The following is an 18,796-nucleotide window of genomic DNA, read 5'->3' as shown; positions in this document are numbered from 1 at the left end:
AAGAGCCAATGAGGTTCATTCTCAAGTTACGCAGCACGTATGAGCTTCAGTAAGAGGTTTGTTCTCGCCTGATGTTTAAATGTGAATAAAAGCCTAAATTCCATCTGTTCATTGCGATCAGGTCTGTTCAGACAATTTGGACTAAACTGTTCAATTCATATGGATTAGTTTTACGATATCTTTATGAACTTTTTGAAGCATCAAAGTGGTACTTGCGTAGCTGTCAACAGAGGGACAGAGAGCTCTCAGATTTCATCAACAAGATTGTGTTCTGTGTTCTGAAGATGACGAAAGTCTTATGGGTTTGGTACAACATGAGGGTGAGTAATTAATGACAGAATTTTCATTTTTGGGTGAAGCCTCTCAGACTGTTACATCAACGTCAGCTCATGATGGCATAAACATGCTTAATTAATTTACATTCGATATTGACGTATGTTTAAAAGCTAGCAACATTTTTGAAAAAAAGTCAAACGCATTTATCTAATAAATGCAGTTGAGGTAATTCTTAGTCTCTCTCTCTCTCTCTCTCTCTCTCTCTCTCTCTCTCTCTCTCTCTCTCTCTCTCTCTCTCTCTCTCTCTCTCTCTCTCTCTCTCTCTCTCTCTCTCTCTCTCTCTCTCTCTCTCTCTCTCTCTCTCTCTCACTCTCTCTCTCTCTCTCACTCTCTCTGTCACACAAATGAAAGATGGCAGAAATTGGGGCCCAAACTTGCATGGACTTCACAAGCACTAATTTCTTTTTTTTTAAAAGAGCAGATTGTGCATTTCCTGTTTTTTTCAGTCACTCAGTCAGAGTGTAGAAATTAACATCCATTGAAACTTGCTTCAAGTTTTATTTAACCTCAGACTCCTCCTATGGTCCCCTAATGACCCTAGAGTAGACTGTGTTAAACACTTTCAGTTTCGGTGCCTTATTCTGTCCATCCTGCAGTTTGGCTGCATGTACACTGAAACTATATCACATGATTTGACCATTGTCTTTACCATACACTGAAATAACACACGGGAATATCAGTGTGTTTAGATCTGCTCTTCCTCTCTTAAATGAGAAATTGCTCCACAAACCTGGCCAGTAAGCAATTTATAGTGTTTTATGGTGCTTGCAAATGTCCTGACTGGAATAGTCATGGTTTCTGGGAAGCATGTCTCAGATCTGCCTCCTTATTTCTGAGGGCACATGCCCCATTTCTCAATTCTGTGAGTCACAGTTCAGTTAAGCGCAAAGGAGACCCCACATGCTCTATCATCCCCCCCCCATCGTGTCTCTCTCTCTCTCTCTCTCTCTCTCTCTCTCTCTCTCTCTCTCTCTCTCTCTCTCTCTCTCTCTCTCTTTCTCTTAACTGAAGTCAGATGTCTCATTCCGGTAACATTACCATTGAGGGGCCTCAATTTCCTGCCCCTGTGTGTTTGTGGTGGAGCTAAACTTACTAGTTTTGGAGTGAGCCCTAACCTGAACCTGATGATTCACCCCATCCCTCTCGTTGTGTCAAGATATCGTTTTTTTGTGTGAGAAGTTGTGAATGCTGTTTTCATATCAATGATTCAGAGTTAGTGCATTTTTTGGTTCTGTGCAGCATCAAGCAGGTTTTACCATTTACTCATCCTGGTTAGAAACCAGTGTTTGAGTCCTGAATATGAATATATATATATATATATATATATATAAAATGAAATGTTCCTATTTTGTTTTTAATTAGTATTTTTGATTTAGTTACCTTTTCAGCAGTTTTCAATCTATCATTGTATCAATTTAGTTTGATATTTTTTAGTTTAAGGAACGGCTAGTATTTTAGAGATACACTAACCAGTATCATTTAAAAATGTGTAATGGCATACGTTTTCAGCATTGTAAGTTAATTGCTATTGTGTGAAGTTTTCATGTTTAATTCAGGTTTTTATAATATACCTTGTATCCAAAACGAAATGTAATTTGTAGCCATTTGTATTTTATTTTAGTTAATCTTGCAGTCGTGAAAAATGAATCTTAATTTAGTTTGCTTTTCTAAGTTATGTATTTTCACCTGAAGCAGGCCAGAAATCCACAAACGGAGTGGTTTTTATGATTGAATTCACTGCAGGAATGACAGGAGTCTCTCTGCAGGTTATTTAGAGAGCTGTATATTTAGTCTATATGTGTGTCTGTCTGTAACCGAACAGTGTCACAGTTTAAAACAGAGCCATTGGACATGGACTAAATGTTGCTGAAAACATGCTCACACTAACACAGATGTGGCAAGCGCTGATCTAGGGGTCAATTTCCTAAAAACCCTGGAACAGGATCTGCTTCTAGGTTAATTTGGGCTTCACCTACCGTTTCTGGAACAGATCAGGGTCTTATAAATGTCAAGAAATTAATTAACAATACAAATTAAAATTGTGTGTCTGAAAGTGCTCACAGATGCCTGTTTGGAGAGAATGAAACTGTTTCCAGATCAGGAGTAGGAGTGTTGGTGGCTGCGAGTAAAGTGCAGTATTGTTTGAGCTGGACTGACTCGCTGGAAAAACACTGTTGATTGCAGTCCACAGAAGAGGAAGTCTCAGCTAGATGTTCGATTAACTAACTACAGAAAAATCCCCCCTTGATTTTTGTCCTTTTTCTGAAAGTGCTGCTAAATTCATCTGCTTCTTTTTCTCCTGTCTAGTCTTGAAAAACTAAATGTTTATTAAATCGCAAAACCAGATCATGCAAGTCTATTTACAATGGAAATATTACATTCCCAGATTATTCATCGAGTCTGATTTCCTGATGTAGAAATCAATATGCTGGCAAGCCGATCCTGTCTGTTTTTTTGTGGTGTCCTTTTTACAGTAGAAAGGAAGTTATATGGATGAAATGGGATCAGGATACAATGCAGGCCTGACTGAACCTGCATCAAACCATTGTATCTGGAGCATGTGCACTAACTGCAAAGCCATGGCTCAAACCTCTCTTATAGGGTTTAAAGGCACAGTATGTAAGTTTCGCCGCTAGAGGTCGCTTATTCAAAACAAAGGCATAGCTTGATGATGCCATGAATGAGTGTGGAATCATGGGAGTTGTAGTCTTGACTCTTCACCTCCATAGCCGATGGAAAGGAATCCGACGGACTCGGGCAGAAACTATGTTCATGAATGAGCAACGTTTTATTAACATACGGAGGTATGAAGCAGGATGTGAGAATGGGACGAATGCTAATGAGAGAGACCTTTTATAACGCTTATGCTGGAGTCGGCCGTTTCCGCTCTTTTTGTTGTTTATGTGGGGTATCGCAGTGCTGTTTTACATGGTTAAAACAATCATACTAAATACATTTGAGTGTGTTGAAAGTTATAAAGGAACTCTGTGCGTTCGCTCGAGGCTGCTATGACTTTGCAGTAATTTAGATCGATATTAGAATATCATATAAAAACAGGATAAAAAATGACTGTTGCTAAATGACATGCAATGCATTTTTAAATATATTATATGATGGAGAAAGCTCTCTCTGATTTGCTATGTTAGCCACTTGACAAAATAAGTGTTCTCTCAGAGGCATGGTAAAGACATTACTCGAGGCGAATCAAGAAAATAAGTGATTCACTCTAATAAGACTAACTGTTTTCCGCTGTATAACAATGATTCGTTTTCTGTTGATAAATGTATATCCAAACATTTGCTCGCCCGTCTAATAAAATGCATACTATATTAAAGCGTCTTTGGTGTTTCATGGTTTCTATGGAAATCAAGGGTAGTGCGGATATGACATCGTTGACAGGCGAAGCAAGGACACGGTCCGTAACACTGGTTAAAATGGCTGATTTCTCTGGATTTAAACATTGTTGGAAATGTTTGGGATAATGCAAGTACATAGGTCAACAAAATAACATTGTTCTAGTGGGTTTTGGGTATTTTTTAATCAAAAAAATCTTACATATCGTGCAAATTTTAGGGATGTTCCCTTGGAAAGCCCAGCATGTGTTCCCACAAATACTTGTGATTATCATAAGTGAAGATGGTTTGGCTTTGCTTTGACTCTTATATCTAAGTGTACCTGTTTATTTTATAGCAGTAGAGCTGAGAGCTCCTTGATCTGTAGAGCCTGTGGTGTTTTTAGTATTCTTGCCAGGAGCTCACTGTGCTTCAGCTGGTATCATTTTCACTGCTCTGTATCTCAAAATCCTATTTTCCTCTATTCATTTGATCATGCGGTGAGGTTTGTGAGGTCACACGGCTTCAGAACATGGATATTGTATATGCAGGGCTCCAGACTAACTTTTTTCACTTGGAGCACAGTGGCCCCCAACTGAAAATTTTAGGGGCACACCATAAATCAACATGCTAACCAAATCCACTAATGTCCACTGTATTACTAATAGGGATCGGTATCGTTAAGGTTTTAATGGTATTACTACTCTTACCGATACTGCTTATCGATCCGGTACTTTAACAGTATTCTTACCGAGTTCTTTTTATTATACTTTTTTTTTTTATATAAAAAAAAAACATAATTAAGAACATAATTGACATGGCTTTATAATCTGAAAAGTAAAATATATATAGCAAAAGAAACCGCAAAGTTTGAACAAAAATATAAAACATATTTGTAAATGGACCAGTGTGCAGGTATTCGGAAGGTCTGCTAACATTAATATTACAGTAAAGAACAAACCTACAAAGAAATCTAATAAAGTAATGAAATGTAAAATAACACTACATAGTTTTCACTGTATAAATTGATAGATTAATGCTTATAAAAGCTAAAGTTATTAATTCAAGAGATGTGAATATTTTCTATTTGCCTTTTGTTCGATTCGAATTAATGGCTCAATCGTCAGCAGGTTTATTAGACGCTGCCCCTTTAAGACCGATCGAATGTAGAACTAATAATATCATATTCTCCTATTTCTCCAAACTATTTACGCCCATTTAAGATATAAACTGTTAAAATAACTACTCTCCAATCCGGTCAATTTGACACCGGCTATTTGTTGTTTATTTGATGGTTTAGACGCGCACACGAAGCCTAAAATATTAACTGCAAGTCGGTCCATTTCGCAGCACACACACATAAGCCGCCTTGAAGTTGGAAACGGCGTCTCCTGCGCGGATTATTGTGCATTTAATAGCTCTTTATTATCACACACATCCCGCAGTTTAGCAACAGTAGAGACTGCAGTTTACAACAATCACTGAATCTGACGTTTAGTTTAGGTTTAGGGAGAAATGACAGCGCAGCTGTGAAGGGAAGGATGAGCTCGACGAACACGGCTAGGAATAGTTTTACCTCATATCATCTTTTTATAATTCTTGGAAGCCATAATCGAAAATAAAATTAGATTAATATCACAGCACATCCCTAAAGTTTAAGTAGACTAAACTTCTGTGTAGTTCTCTTGGCCATCGTCACTCATTAAGCTGACTGTGGTGTTGTGTTGCTGTAGCTCGCTTTCTCTCTCTCTCTCTCTCTCTCTCTCTCTCTCTCTCTCTCTCTCTCTCTCTCTCTCTCTCTCTCTCTCTCTCTCTCTCTCTCTCTCTTCTGGATTGCGAATGGCAAAAATGCATCACGGACAAATGATTTAATATTATCTCATATAGAAACGGCTGGCAAAGATAGAATTTGCCAGACATAACGTCTATCAATTATAATTAGTAAGTGTATTTTCTTAATTTATCCAGTACCGACAGCAGGCAAATTTACTGGTCGCACATGTGCGACTGAATGTAAAATTCAGTCGCACACTCTCAAATTTTAGTCGCAAAATGCGACCATTTAGTCGCACTCTGGAGCCCTGATATGGATATGGTTGTAGCATCAAATTTAGTGTTTGTGCTTGCATTAAATTGATCAAAAGTGACTAACAAAAATGTCATACTTTTAAAGTATAATATTTCAAAATGTTACCGTTTTACCGTATTTTTGATAAAATAAATGCAGCCTTGCTGAGCATTAGAAACTTTCAAGAACAATAAAAAAAATCTTACCAACCTTAAACTTTTGAATGGTAGTGTTCGCACTTCATTAATGGTTAAGATGCAGTACATATTCTGACAGTACATGATGTTGTACAAAGCTATGGAGACTTCTCCAATCCAGAAAAGTTGGCTGCAAACTTGGTTTCGTATTGACTAATGTATCCTTTTATCTATCGAAAGATCAGTGACAGGATTGTCTTGATGCTGATTGTGTGATATTGTGTTCCCAGATCATGTGGAGAATAAGGAGCAATACATAGAGGTTCTGGAGAATCTGGGGAACAGTCACCTGACGCAGGATAATAACGAGATCTCCACAGGCTTCCTGAACCTGGCTGTGTTCACGCGAGAGATCACTGCACTCTTCAAGAACCTGGTGAGCAGGATGCCATCTTGAGCTAAAACTACAAAAACACAATAAAAGACAAAATGCTGAAATTTATTTGATTTTTCAATTTTCAAATGAAGACATAAAGGGCTGTTCTGTACATCAGAGAGAACAGATATACTCAGTGGTGTGACTTTGTTTTGAAAAGTGTCTGGGACAGGACAGGAGTGGGTGTTTGTGTGGGTGGGAGCGGGTGGTGTGGAGATTGCATAATAATAAAAAAAATTTATTACACAAAATGTCATTCTTACATCTAATATATTATACAATATATTGTTAGTCTCGAGAGTATTTACGTGAGTGAGTACATATAAATACATAGATCTGCTTTTAAAATATTGTTTGTCCGATGGTGTAGGGGTAGAATTTTTGTTTTTATATATATAGGCATATATTTATTTATTTAATTGTATTTCTTTATTTTTAACCAACTAGTGATAGACTGATTTATTTGGCTATTTTGAAATCATCAATCGATTACCACATCTGCTTGACCAAAAACGATTTTAGTTCCTATTGTGTCAGTCCAAAATCCAATCCAACAGCTTTTCGGTTAATGCATGGGCGTCGGAACCATTGTATGTGAGTGGGACAAGACCCACCCACTTTTTACGATCAATGATATTGGACCCACTCACTTTTATTGTCTCTAATCCAGCACATGTCTGTTTACCTACCCCTAACCAATAAACACTTATTATTAAACACGTTAGACACTTTATTTCCACTTTTCTAATATTGTCTTCATTTTTATTGAAAATAAATGCCTTTCCGATCTGATATGTGATTGGAAAAGGGAGTAGAGTTAGTTCAGCAAAAGGCGGATTCAACTTGATGTCATGTGTCTTACCCCTACACTATAGCCGCTATTAAAGACATGGTGATTTCCGTAAACTTGTCTTGTCCAACCAGATGTTTAGCAAACAAGGCGGTATATTTGTACTTAATGTAAATGGCATCTACTCCAGTAATACAATTCTGAGAGAGGACCCACCCACATTTATTTTGCTTCCGACGCCCATGGGTTAATGTAATTAATATAATAAATAATATAATGTTATATAATGTAATAGGGGTGGGAAAAATTATCTGATGCTTCATGATTCTCTCTTCAATAGCCACGTTTACATGCGCACTTTTTTTTTCATTCCGATTGAAAGATTCGGTGGATTGTTTACATGAGACGTTATATAAACCGATTTGGTGTTTACATGTGCTGATGCTTTCAATCTGAATCATTTTGTGACATGTGCAGTTTGTCTGCCGCATCAGATTTGTAACGTTGCCAGTTATATTAACTGCGATGTTCATGGATCAATAGTTCGGTGTTGGTAATTTTTATATTTATTTATTTTTCTGTGGGCGGACATGCAGTAGTTTAAACCTAATTTATGTCCTATACAATGGCTATTTCAAAAGCTGTGATGAATATGGAATCAAAATGAATTCAATTCATTTATTTTGAAAAACACAAAATTAACAATAAAATGCTCCCAAATTATTAATAAAAACAGGATATACGGTGAAACATGAATGAAAGCATTCAAGATGTGCTCCGCATTACTAGTAACGTTAGATACATAGCCTACTAAACGCATAGATATTTCAGATGATTAAGGAAAGATACCATAATCACAGAGGTATAAATATTAACGAAAGTAATTCAAGTAGACTGTGGGTAATGTTACTTAACAATTTGAAGCAGTTGTTGAACTTTTTTAAATATATATAACTTTCGAGAAACAGAGAGAAATGTTGACACGTCCTCTCCAGCAGCTTGAATGTTCTCCGTTGCCGTGGCAACTCTCAATGGCCACCAGGACTTGTACAGTTTTATAAAAGCTATTTATTGTTTGTTGTAAAGTGTAAGAATCACCTCAGAAAAAGAAATTCTTCTGTCAGGCGCAGTTGAAGCCTAGGACAAACACTGTCAAGATGAGATGGTGTAGCCAGGCAATGTCTGTGTCATTATTCCAACATTATATGTTCATAACTCGTTACGAAATAAAAAGTTTAATACAGAAAAATGTACTTTCCTCTCTTGTCAACATTAGCCTGGTGTGAGCACGGCGCGCACTCTTCAGTTGTGGAGGTGCGCACGCTGTATATCACATCACAGAAAGACGTACACTCAAAGTAATCGGATCATGTCGTTTACATGGTGGAATTTTTCATTTGATCGGTTCATGAAAAGGTTTATCCCACCCCTCTTAATGGATTAGTTCACTTTTAAATAAATTTTGCTGATAATTTACTCACCCCCATGTCATCCAAGATGTCCATGTCTTTCTTTCTGCAGTCGAAAAGAAATTAAGGTTTTGGATGAAAACAGTCCAGGGTTTTTCTCCATATAATGGACTTCAATGGGCTCCAAACGGTTCAAGGTCCAAATGACAGTTTCAGTGCAGCTTCAAAGGGCTTTAAACGATACCAGACGATGAATAAGGGTCTTATCTAGCGAAACGATCAGTTTCTGCGAGAAACCTGGCAGTATTTATGCTATTATTTTACCTCTTAACAGACGAACACAATCGTCTTTGAGCTCCGCCATAACTTCCGGCAAGTGAGGTCAAATTGGATCGTGGTCATAGATATATCGATAGTAGATGCCTCATTCTACTGATCCGTGCAGTCGCTAATGAGGCGTTCCTCTGATAAGAGGTAAAATAATAGCATAAATACTGCTCGGTTTCCCTTATTCATCGTCTGGTATCGTTTAAAGCCCTTTGAAGCTGCACTGAAACTGTCATTTGGACCTTGAACCGTTTGGAGCCCATTGAAGTCCATTATATGGAGAAAAACCCTGGACCGTTTTCATCCAAAACCTTAATTTCTTTTAGACTGCAGAAAGAAAGACATGGACATCTTGGATGACATGGGGGTGAGTAAATTATCAGCAAAAGTTTATTTAAAAGTGAACTAATCCTTTAAAAGGATTACAATTCCATTCGGTTTGGGCATTTTTATTCCGATTGAGGTGTTTATATGGAGAATTTTCATTCGGATTGGACTTTTAAACCGATTACTGTGTACTGTAAACGCACCTAATGATTCTGAAAACGACATTCTCGTGAATGCAGCTTATGGTCACTTTCAGACACTTAAAACACTCTCAGGTACTGAAAGCACTTTTAGTTTATTGCTTGTAATGTTTATTTGTTCCCCTTTATTACTTTTTGTTGCATCAATTTCCTATTATCACTGGAATGTTGCTTTCAAACAATCTGTATTGTCAAAAGCACTATGTAAATGAAGATGACTTGACTTTTTATTTGCTTTTATGTTTTGCAGCAATATTTACTGTAGGTAGTTAATAATTCTTAACATGCATTTTTTTGTTATTTGTAATTATTTAAAAAAAGTACTTCATTATAAAAGTAATTTAATAAATATGCACAAATACATTTTATATTTAAAGCCGAAAAAATGTAGATCAAGAATTGTTTTATAACTGACTGAGATTCTCAGAAACGGAAACAGATCGGATTGTGAGGTGCCTAAACATTCCCACTCCTAAACATCACCCATCCTGCTCTCTAAATATCAATATTGGTCATAGAAAAACCCATACTGAATGACCACAAATTTAGTTAAGAAGCATCTTCCAGGTGCAGCATAAAGTTCAGTGACGCGTAGATGTTAATTACCTGTATAATTCAATGCCAATGAAGAATTTCCACCTTATTTGAGAGGAAAATATTCAAGTACTGTCTGACTTTGCCAGTATTATTATTATTCACAAAGCACCTTGTGTGTGTCTGTGCGGCCTGTCATCTCGATATATTTCTGAATAAGAAACAGCAGACTTCCAGCTGTACAAAGTACACAAGGGACTGGGAGAGGTAGTTTTGTGTGTGTGTGTGTTTGTGCGCGTGTGTGTGTGTCAGCAGGGGTTCAACAGCTGCAGGCAAGGGCCCCTCAAACCACAGAGCCCGGAACCCTCCCACTGATAGTTTCCATGGTGATGGTAATTTATACCAGACCTGAGAGCATGAGTGGACAGCGTCTGACCACTGAGCTGTCAATCAAACGATCACCAGAGACAGGAACCTCAGCTTAAAAAATACAACAGAAAATCTGCTAAGAAAATAAACTCCATTTGATTTAGCGCCCTTGTGTGGGGGCCATAATTTTCCCTCAGAGTCAAGCCCATTTTTCATATTTAAGAAGATTTATATTATATAACATCCATTTTGCAAGGTTATAAATCCATATCCAGCACCATTGAGATGACTGGCGTGATTACTTTTAATTTACATTCATATATGTAGCATAATAATCTTTGAGTGTAAAAGTGTTTGGCGGATATAATGCACAATACTTGCTCAGCACTTTAATGTGCTTGGCCAAGGAGAAATCCCAAACAGTTTTAACTTTAGCATTTTTTTGGTTTTGCGAGCATTTGTACCTCGGGAATGGACTTTTCAAGGGTGGATTATGTCTTGCCAGGTAAAAATGTGAGCACTCGCTTTGAAAAGGGAGTCAGAGTTTACATTTACATTTGAACTATGCTCTGATCGACTTTCAAAAGTTTTTCTAAGTTTCTTTTTGGTTTGTGTCTCTGTTCCATTACTTCTGAAAGTGTGTGACTGCCTGATTTAAAGTGTGTTTTCTGTTGGTTCTCTAGGTGCAAAACCTGAACAACATAATTTCTTTCCCTCTGGAGAACTTGTTGAAGACAGAGCTTAGAGACAGCAGGCTGGTGAGTGAAACCAACACCTGCGTCACACAGCGTCGTCATACTGGACTAAATGTATCAGAAACATCACCTTACACCCTAATTTAGTATAATCGAAATCAATTAAAGGTCAGGAAGATGGATTCATCCCTTTGAAGAGTCCACAATAATGTGTCATGTTGTTTTGTTAATTGGATGAAGTGCAGTAACTATCTTTGGCATGTAGCTTGTTTGGGGTATTGTGTTTTCTAATGTCAGATACGCAATAGCTGCACCACACCTTTCTTTATGCGTTTAACCTGTAAGATGAGTGGAGACGTACCGCAGGGCTCTGAGATCAAGTTTTGATACACACCCTCATATTATTGCTTTCACAATATTATTTTTCCCAAATGAGGTGTCCTTTTCTATTGCATGAATTTAGGGTGACACAAAGTAAACGTTTTCATGTGATTACATATCCCAAGCTCTGGGTGTTTGTGTGTGGTAGGTGTATGAGGGTTAACGTAGATGTATTTAGGGGTATACTTAAGTTTTTCCCCTCATTTTTTATAATTTATGTATTCTTAATAAATCAATTCTTAATATGTATATTAACATTGCCTTCCACTTTATCTTTTTTTCTCTTTCAGGAGCTGAAAAAACAGATGGAGAAAAGCTGGAAGGATTATGATGCTAAAATGTGAGTTTCAGAGTCCGATTTTTCTCCTGGTTCCTATAACATTTAGTACAAGACCACCTCTTGGTTTGTCTGAAAGACAAGTCCACCTGCTGTTCTTTTCCGTTTTTCCTTATTCGTTTTGGCTTTTCAGAGGGAAGCTGGAGAGGGAAAGGAGGGAGAAACAGAAACAGCATGGGCTGATCCGGTTGGAATCAACAGACACCACGGAGGACATGGAAAGAGAAAGAAGGAACTTCCAGCTGCAGATGTGTGAGGTATATGAGGCTGTTCGAGGGCGGCCGGTTAACAGACTATGAAACGTGCGCAAAATGAACCTGACCAAGACAAAATTGTGTGAGCGTCTCAGGGAGAATGGGTGCGGTTAGGACAGCTGCATGTGTGTGCCTTAGCAGGTCATTCCTGGGTTACCTCAGCTTGTTAACCTCTCTGTTGTGTTAAACACACTCTTTGTAAATTTAGTAAGTGTGTGGCGGTGTCTGAAGTCACCTAAAACCAAGAAGCTTTGGGGGGTTTTTTGAGAGGCAGTACTGTTTGAGACCACATTGTGTTTAATGTGTGTGTGTGTGTATGTGGTTATTGATGACTTCACTCCACATGTCTCGGTGGCGACTTGTCCTAGTTCCATAAACTGTGTGCGTGGCAGTTAGCGGGACTGGGAAAATTTGGGCTGCGCCGTTTGAACCCAGCTGTGGTAATAGAAAGAAGAAGGAAAGGAGTGAAGTGGAGGAATAATGAAAGAGAGGGGGATTTTCAGTGTCCTGCAGCGCTCCCTTTCCCAGCCGCAGAGCTCCAGATGTCTCCACTTTGTTCTCTTTTTATAGTGGAGACATGCGTTATTTCTTCCAAAACTGACTGACCATGTGACCGTCATTAACTCTATATGTAAATTTTGAGAAAATTTTCACTAGGGGTGTAACGATATTGTTGTATCGAGATATCGCAATATAAAAATGTGACGATATGTATAGGCCTTTCGCGATAGTCAATAAATTAAAGTTACAAAATTTGACGTGCACATCGCCAAGCGAAATGGGGTCTTGCACACTCAACGCGCACTACTGCCCGCTCCACGTTGACGCCATTTTTGCCTCGCGCTCGTGGAGACGCGTCGAGTTTAAACAAGGCTTAAAGCTACACTGAAGTTGGCAGTTTGATAACTGCAAGTTAATTCTTCAGCTTAATCTTTGTGTGCTTCAAGTTCAATCTTTGTGTGCTAAAAAGGCACAAAAGTTCATTTAGAGATAGCAATACATATTCTCCTTTTTTTGCCAAATAAATGAAAAGCATGTCATCAATGTCTTCTCTCTTGCTGTATCAAAATCTCACCTAGCTTTCCTCAGAGATGGTCCCAATAATGTGCTTAAAGTCCAGTCAAATTCAGTTTGTGCATAATTACATATAAAAAAAATTTTTTAATACTGTATCCTAAATTGTGAATAATTAAGCTAAATATCATATACTGAAGTACATTTCTGGAGTGTTAACGATTAAAAGAAAAAACAACAACAAGAACCGTACAGAACCGAAAACCGTGAGCCTAAAACCTTGGGTTTTGTGAACCGTGCCACCCCTAATATGCACCTAAAACACAATCATCCGTTGCAGTTTTCATCCATTTCATTTATTGTTTTTGGTATTTATTCAAGTTCATTTGTTTGTGAACAGACTGAGAGTCCATTGCTTTTATTGTTTTTGGTTGTTTTGTTCATTTATTGTGGATATTTAAAATGTTTTCCATTTTCAGTGTTGAATAGTCTTTAGAAATAAAAGTTTATTGATCTTTGAAAAGTTGTACCTGCATTATTATGCCATTATCATTATTTTAGATGAAAATGGTCTCAGAGCGACAATATTATCGGTTTTCGGAATAATTTCTTGGCCAATTTATCGTCTAGCAAAATTTGTTATCGTGACAGGCCTAGATATGCATCGTTGATGTAAACGATATTATTCGCAACTTAAGATCCTAAAAATAAATGTCGTAAAATAAAAATAAAGGAATTGTAAAAGTAACCAATCGTGTCATCTAATCCAAATTCAAGTCTTCTGAGAGACACGATGGCTTTATATGATGAACAGATTTACAACAACGAGCATGGTAGCCTAAACACGGACTTTCAAATGTGTGTGTGACGCACAAAAACAACATGAGAGTAAATGCAGAATTTATAGCTAAACATTTACAGTTTGGCAATAGTCATTTTGACACACTTTCTTGCGATTAAAACTGTGATTTGAAAGTGCAAACATAATTTAAATCACCATATCACATTTAGTTTTAGTAGTATGATTATTCAAGTCTGTGTGTACGCGGCTTGTCTGTGTAAGATCCAACGAATGCCTGCATTGAAAGCGCGAGTGACTACACTAAACGACTATATATAATGTTGAATATAAAGTATAATAATTAAATGGGGGAATATAAGTGGGTCCTGATGATAATAATACAATAATAATAATATTTTATTTTCTCTTATTTCTTCAAAACTCTTATTTTGTCTTAAAATATTGCGATACATAATGTATCGTGAGTTCAGTGTGATGTTACACCACTAATTTCAACAGATTGCTTAGGCACAGAAAACACAGAAGTTTTTTCCACCCGTTCTAAAATCGGCTCAAAATATCAAACATGTTTCATCATATAAAGTCACCTTAAGTCTGCAGACTGGCTATGACTTTTGGCAAATAGCGTTGACTCCTCCAGGAATGTAAATTGATGTAAAAAAGTATTGTATTGTATTCCAGCCTTTAGTTAATGTTTGCGCTGTATTCATCTACTTTTGCTTTGTGTTGAGTCACAACGTTGGGACACAAGAGTGGGACTGACCTTTGACCGCTGACAAATTACTGCCTTTTTTTTCCTTCTCTTTCTGTTTGACAGTATTTACTGAAGATTCAGGAGCTGAAAGTTCGTCAGGGTCCAGATCTGCTGCAGAGCCTGATCAAGTACTTTCAAGCCCAACTTAAGTACGTCTGAAGCTAATACACATCCTCCAGAAGCATCAGCTTCCTTTTCAGATGCAAATTTAACCTAAATTGGCTTTAGTACAAAACTAGGCTTTTTACACTACTTCTAACCATGTCTTAAGGCCCCCTATAACACTGGGTTCAGTATATGAACCACAGATTAATATGAATAACTGTACTGTGAAGATACAATCCTTCTCCTCACTCAACAGTACTCAGCAAAGATTGAATTGCTGTGGCTTTGTGGGTGTGTGTATTGATGTCATTTGCATTTGAGACGGCTAAACACTGCTATTGTGTGTTCTCAGTTTTTTCCAGGATGGACTGAAGGCTGCAGAGAATCTTGGTCCATTTGTGGAGAAGTTAGCAGCCTCCGTACATACGGTAATAAACTTGTCAAACCCAGTATTTGACAGATTCAGAATCCCACACCTAAAAATGTACAACGCGTGTTTCAGGAAGATATCAAAATGTATTTTAAAATGTTAGTAAATTTCATACATTTTGACTTGGATCATGAAGGGCAGCGCTAACTCTGCTGTTTGATTTGTTGTCCTCTAGATTTAGAGAGGTGATGAGTAGTAGATATAATGGCTTCTCGTTTTTTTCCGATGATGCAGAAAGCCATTCACACCTTCCATGTTATGAAACTATGAATCTCACTTCTCATGTTAGTCATGACCCAGTATAGTCATAGCATGAAATAAGAATCTTTAAATTCCTTTCAAGGAAGATGATCACTTTACCATTGATTTTGCATGGCTAGTCTGGCACACGCAATCAGATTGAAAGTTGCTTTGTTACATTTGATAAATTATTTCAACTGAATGTCAGGTAACTTTCTTTTGTTAGCTTTGTTAAAAAATCTATTGAGCTGCATTTTAATACATCATAGACTGTTTCAAAAAGTAAGTTGAAAAAATGTTTTCTTTAAAAACTGTCATTGCATGTATCTTTTGCAGAGAAAGCAATCCCAAAATGCATTTCGACGAGTACTGAAAAATCTGTGTCCTAGGTATTTTTTATGCAAATTAGACTATAACACTAGTTAGCAAGCTATGCTGCTTCCATGAGTCACAGAGGTATGATACAGAGATATGCAAAAATCAGTTACTGAAAAGAGCGGTTTCATAACGGTTAGGATACTCCCTTGGAAACCAGCTGCCCATGCAGGCAGTAGACGGCAAGGAAAGTCGAGCTATTATATTAATTGCATCCAGAATCTTAGAATTGTCTCATTTTAGTCTCCCTAAAGAATATACCAAAATCTGTTTTTTCAAAACAAACATTATATTAACATGATGGACTAACATGTTAAAACCCAGTGCCATACTGTATGTATTGTATGTAATGTTGTTGTTCTAAATAAAAAGTATAAGTTAAAAACAAAACATTATATTCAATATTTATCAGTTGATGTTTTCCAGCTGCATCATGGACCCTGTACTGCAAGTCTGGTCATGGTTGTAGAGATATGATCTGATCTAGAGTTAATGTCACGCAACAGTAACGGTGTTCATTAAATGATCTTTCATGTATTAAAGTTTGTCGTTTTGTTGTTACACTGAGGAGAAGGCAGGATGGGGCATGTGGAATTGATGTTGATGTTGAGATGACCGTGTTTTAACACGGATCTGGTTTGGGTAACTTTCCTGATGTGACATTTCTCCCGTTTCAACATGTCCTCCTTTGATCATAACAAATCAGCATTAAGCACATGAAAGGAAGTGAAATTAAAAAATGAAACAACTACAAGCCAGCTTTCCGAGAAGAATTATTTCCTTTTTTTAAAAAAAAAAAAAATATTTAATGGAAATTGGTAGAAGAAATTGCTGGAATTTTGTTCTGGAGGCCAAAGCCATAATTTCATCAGGCTTTGGGCAATGCAGGATTTCTGGCTGTGTCGGGTTTGTCCTGGACTTCATTACAAAATGGAGGGATGTATTCCAGTGTGAGCCTGTAGTCTGTCATCTATAACAGCTGTTTTTGTTTATGTGTAGGCCTATGGCTTATGTGAACCAATCCCAAGACTGGTTACATTGTGTTACACAAAAGCAAGCCCCATGTCACTTTTCTGTGATTGGTTCCCAGGTTCGTCATGAGCAGGACGAAGAAGTAAAGCAGCTCTCTCAATTGCGCGACTCACTTAGAACGCAACTACAGGTGGATGGCAAAGAGGTAACTTCCAAAATAAATACAACTCCCAGAATTCACCACTTCATGTTTTCTACACAAATCAAGTGGAAAATGGCTCATCTGTGGCTATAATTAGTTTTAAAGACTAGAGTTTAGAGATGATGATGTAGATGACAATTATGATAAATATGTTGTTCTGTGTCATTACAGGATTTTCTAAATAGGAAAAACTCTGGCCATGGATATAGCATCCACCAGCCTCAAGGCAATAAGAAATATGGCACAGAGAAATCTGGATTCCTTCTTAAGAAGAGCGACGGGTGAGTTAAACATTACTGTCTACTTCCCCAAGTTGAGAAGGTCACAAACCCTCCCCAAAAAACAACAACAGCCGAACTATTTATTTTTATTACCTGAACTTATTTAAGTTTTTCCAGACATGATGCAGTATTCGGCTCCTGTTTGTGTTTAGTCGCATGGGGTTGAGTGCATGTTCCTCAGGAAACAGTCTCCACACAGCTTTCAGTGTGTGTAATGATATATATGCTCCTTTTTTTTAAGCTGAGAGCAAAATAAATGAAGGAATGAGTTATAATATCCTAAGAGAGCCATGGAGCACAGATAGTTAGCAGAATAAAGCATTAGTCTGAGATTTTTGACTTCAGGCCCACAGCTGTGTGTGTGTGTGTGTCGCAGTGTTCCTCTCACACAGATGTTGTCTATTAAATGTGGTTTAGTTTTCTTGCTGCTCTACAGTCACTTACACTCTTTTAAAACTACAGCTCACAACACACACATGCCCACAACCACCCAGACTACTTTTTTGATCAGTGTGAGAATAAACATCACCATTTTTGTTTTTGTTTTATTTCAGTCAATAGAATCAATTTACTGCGTTATTTCTGTTTTCTGTTGCATGATTTATATGGTAAAGCAATCTACCCTATGCATTTAAAAAAAAGTCATTTCCATGAACCCCCCAAATGAGATTTTGTCTGTGTGAGGAAAACATAGTCAAAAGTAATTTGCTTTTATATTGGTATAAAATATTGAAAATGCACATTAATACATTTTCTGTGGACCCCTATCACAGCCCCAGCACCCACAGGGGTAAAGCACGTTGTTGTCTAATAAACCTTTGGTATGGAGGAATTAAGATAATTTTGATGAATGTGGATTGTTAGAAGTTTTCGTGATCTTTGTTTCAGGATCAGAAAGGTTTGGCAGAAGAGGAAGTGTGGGGTTAAATATGGCTGCCTCACCATTTCTCACAGCACGGTGAGATTTAAAAGAGACAAACACAGCTCAACACCTTCCAGTTACACATGCTTTATTATATTACATTACAGTCTTTGAATTTGATTGGCTGAGGGGCATTACAAAGTACTCAATATTAACTTTTTGTTTACAAAACTTCTGTAAAAAAAATCCTATGGCTGAATCGTTCTATGTGGTAACCACATAGATTATAGTTTAATTAGCACAAATAGTACACCGACATTAGTGATAATACACTCTCTGTTCCGAGAATCTCTTGAGCGATTATTTGAGATTAAGGACATGCAATCAAATTTTCCCATGCTGTATGAAAGAGAGAGAGAGTCATCGTCGCTCATGTATTAGTGATTTCCTTTCAGAACCACAAACTACAGGCCAAAACACATTAAAAGAGTTTCATCTGGAATCATCCACATTGTCAAAAACCAAAACTTTTACTAGTTTTGCTTATGTCTGTGTGTGTGCTTCTATCTTCAGTGATTTAGCAACCATAGACTTTGTAAGCTTTTATTCACATCTCTACCGTTAATCCTGCACACATCATAATTGCAAGTGAGATTTGTTTGCATTTGATTTAGTGAGTGACCACATATGCACTTTTGAGCATATATAACGCTTCTTTCTTTCTCAGATCAATAGACCACCCGCAAAGCTCAACCTCCTGACATGTCAGGTGCGACCCAACCCTGAGGAAAGAAGAACGTTTGATTTGGTTACACGTAAGTTTATTT

The 18,796-nt window shown here is 37.4% G+C and overlaps 1 protein-coding gene across 4 annotated transcripts in view; it reads left to right on the top strand.

Annotated features, from left to right (window-relative positions):
* Nucleotides 1-18,796, top strand: part of asap3 (ArfGAP with SH3 domain, ankyrin repeat and PH domain 3) — a 48,862-nt gene that overhangs the window by 13,006 nt on the left and 17,060 nt on the right. For 2 of the 4 annotated variants that reach the window (XM_079833495.1, XM_079833496.1), the window contains exons 3-12: nt 6,164-6,309; nt 10,949-11,023; nt 11,632-11,681; nt 11,812-11,935; nt 14,566-14,651; nt 14,960-15,035; nt 16,743-16,829; nt 16,998-17,107; nt 17,996-18,065; nt 18,697-18,784. In XM_079833495.1, coding sequence (XP_079689621.1) covers nt 6,164-6,309; nt 10,949-11,023; nt 11,632-11,681; nt 11,812-11,935; nt 14,566-14,651; nt 14,960-15,035; nt 16,743-16,829; nt 16,998-17,107; nt 17,996-18,065; nt 18,697-18,784 — 912 coding nt within the window. Of the gene's footprint in view, nt 1-6,163; nt 6,310-8,877; nt 10,289-10,948; nt 11,024-11,631; nt 11,682-11,811; nt 11,936-14,565; nt 14,652-14,959; nt 15,036-16,742; nt 16,830-16,997; nt 17,108-17,995; nt 18,066-18,696; nt 18,785-18,796 lie in introns of those variants that run through there. The other 2 variants (XM_079833497.1, XM_079833498.1) reach the window with 2 other exon arrangements.

The sequence above is a fragment of the Gobio gobio genome (genome assembly GCF_949357685.1).
Source record: "Gobio gobio genome assembly, chromosome: 13".
Lineage (NCBI taxonomy): Eukaryota > Metazoa > Chordata > Actinopteri > Cypriniformes > Gobionidae > Gobio > Gobio gobio.
This window is presented reverse-complemented; position numbering and strand designations above follow the sequence as displayed.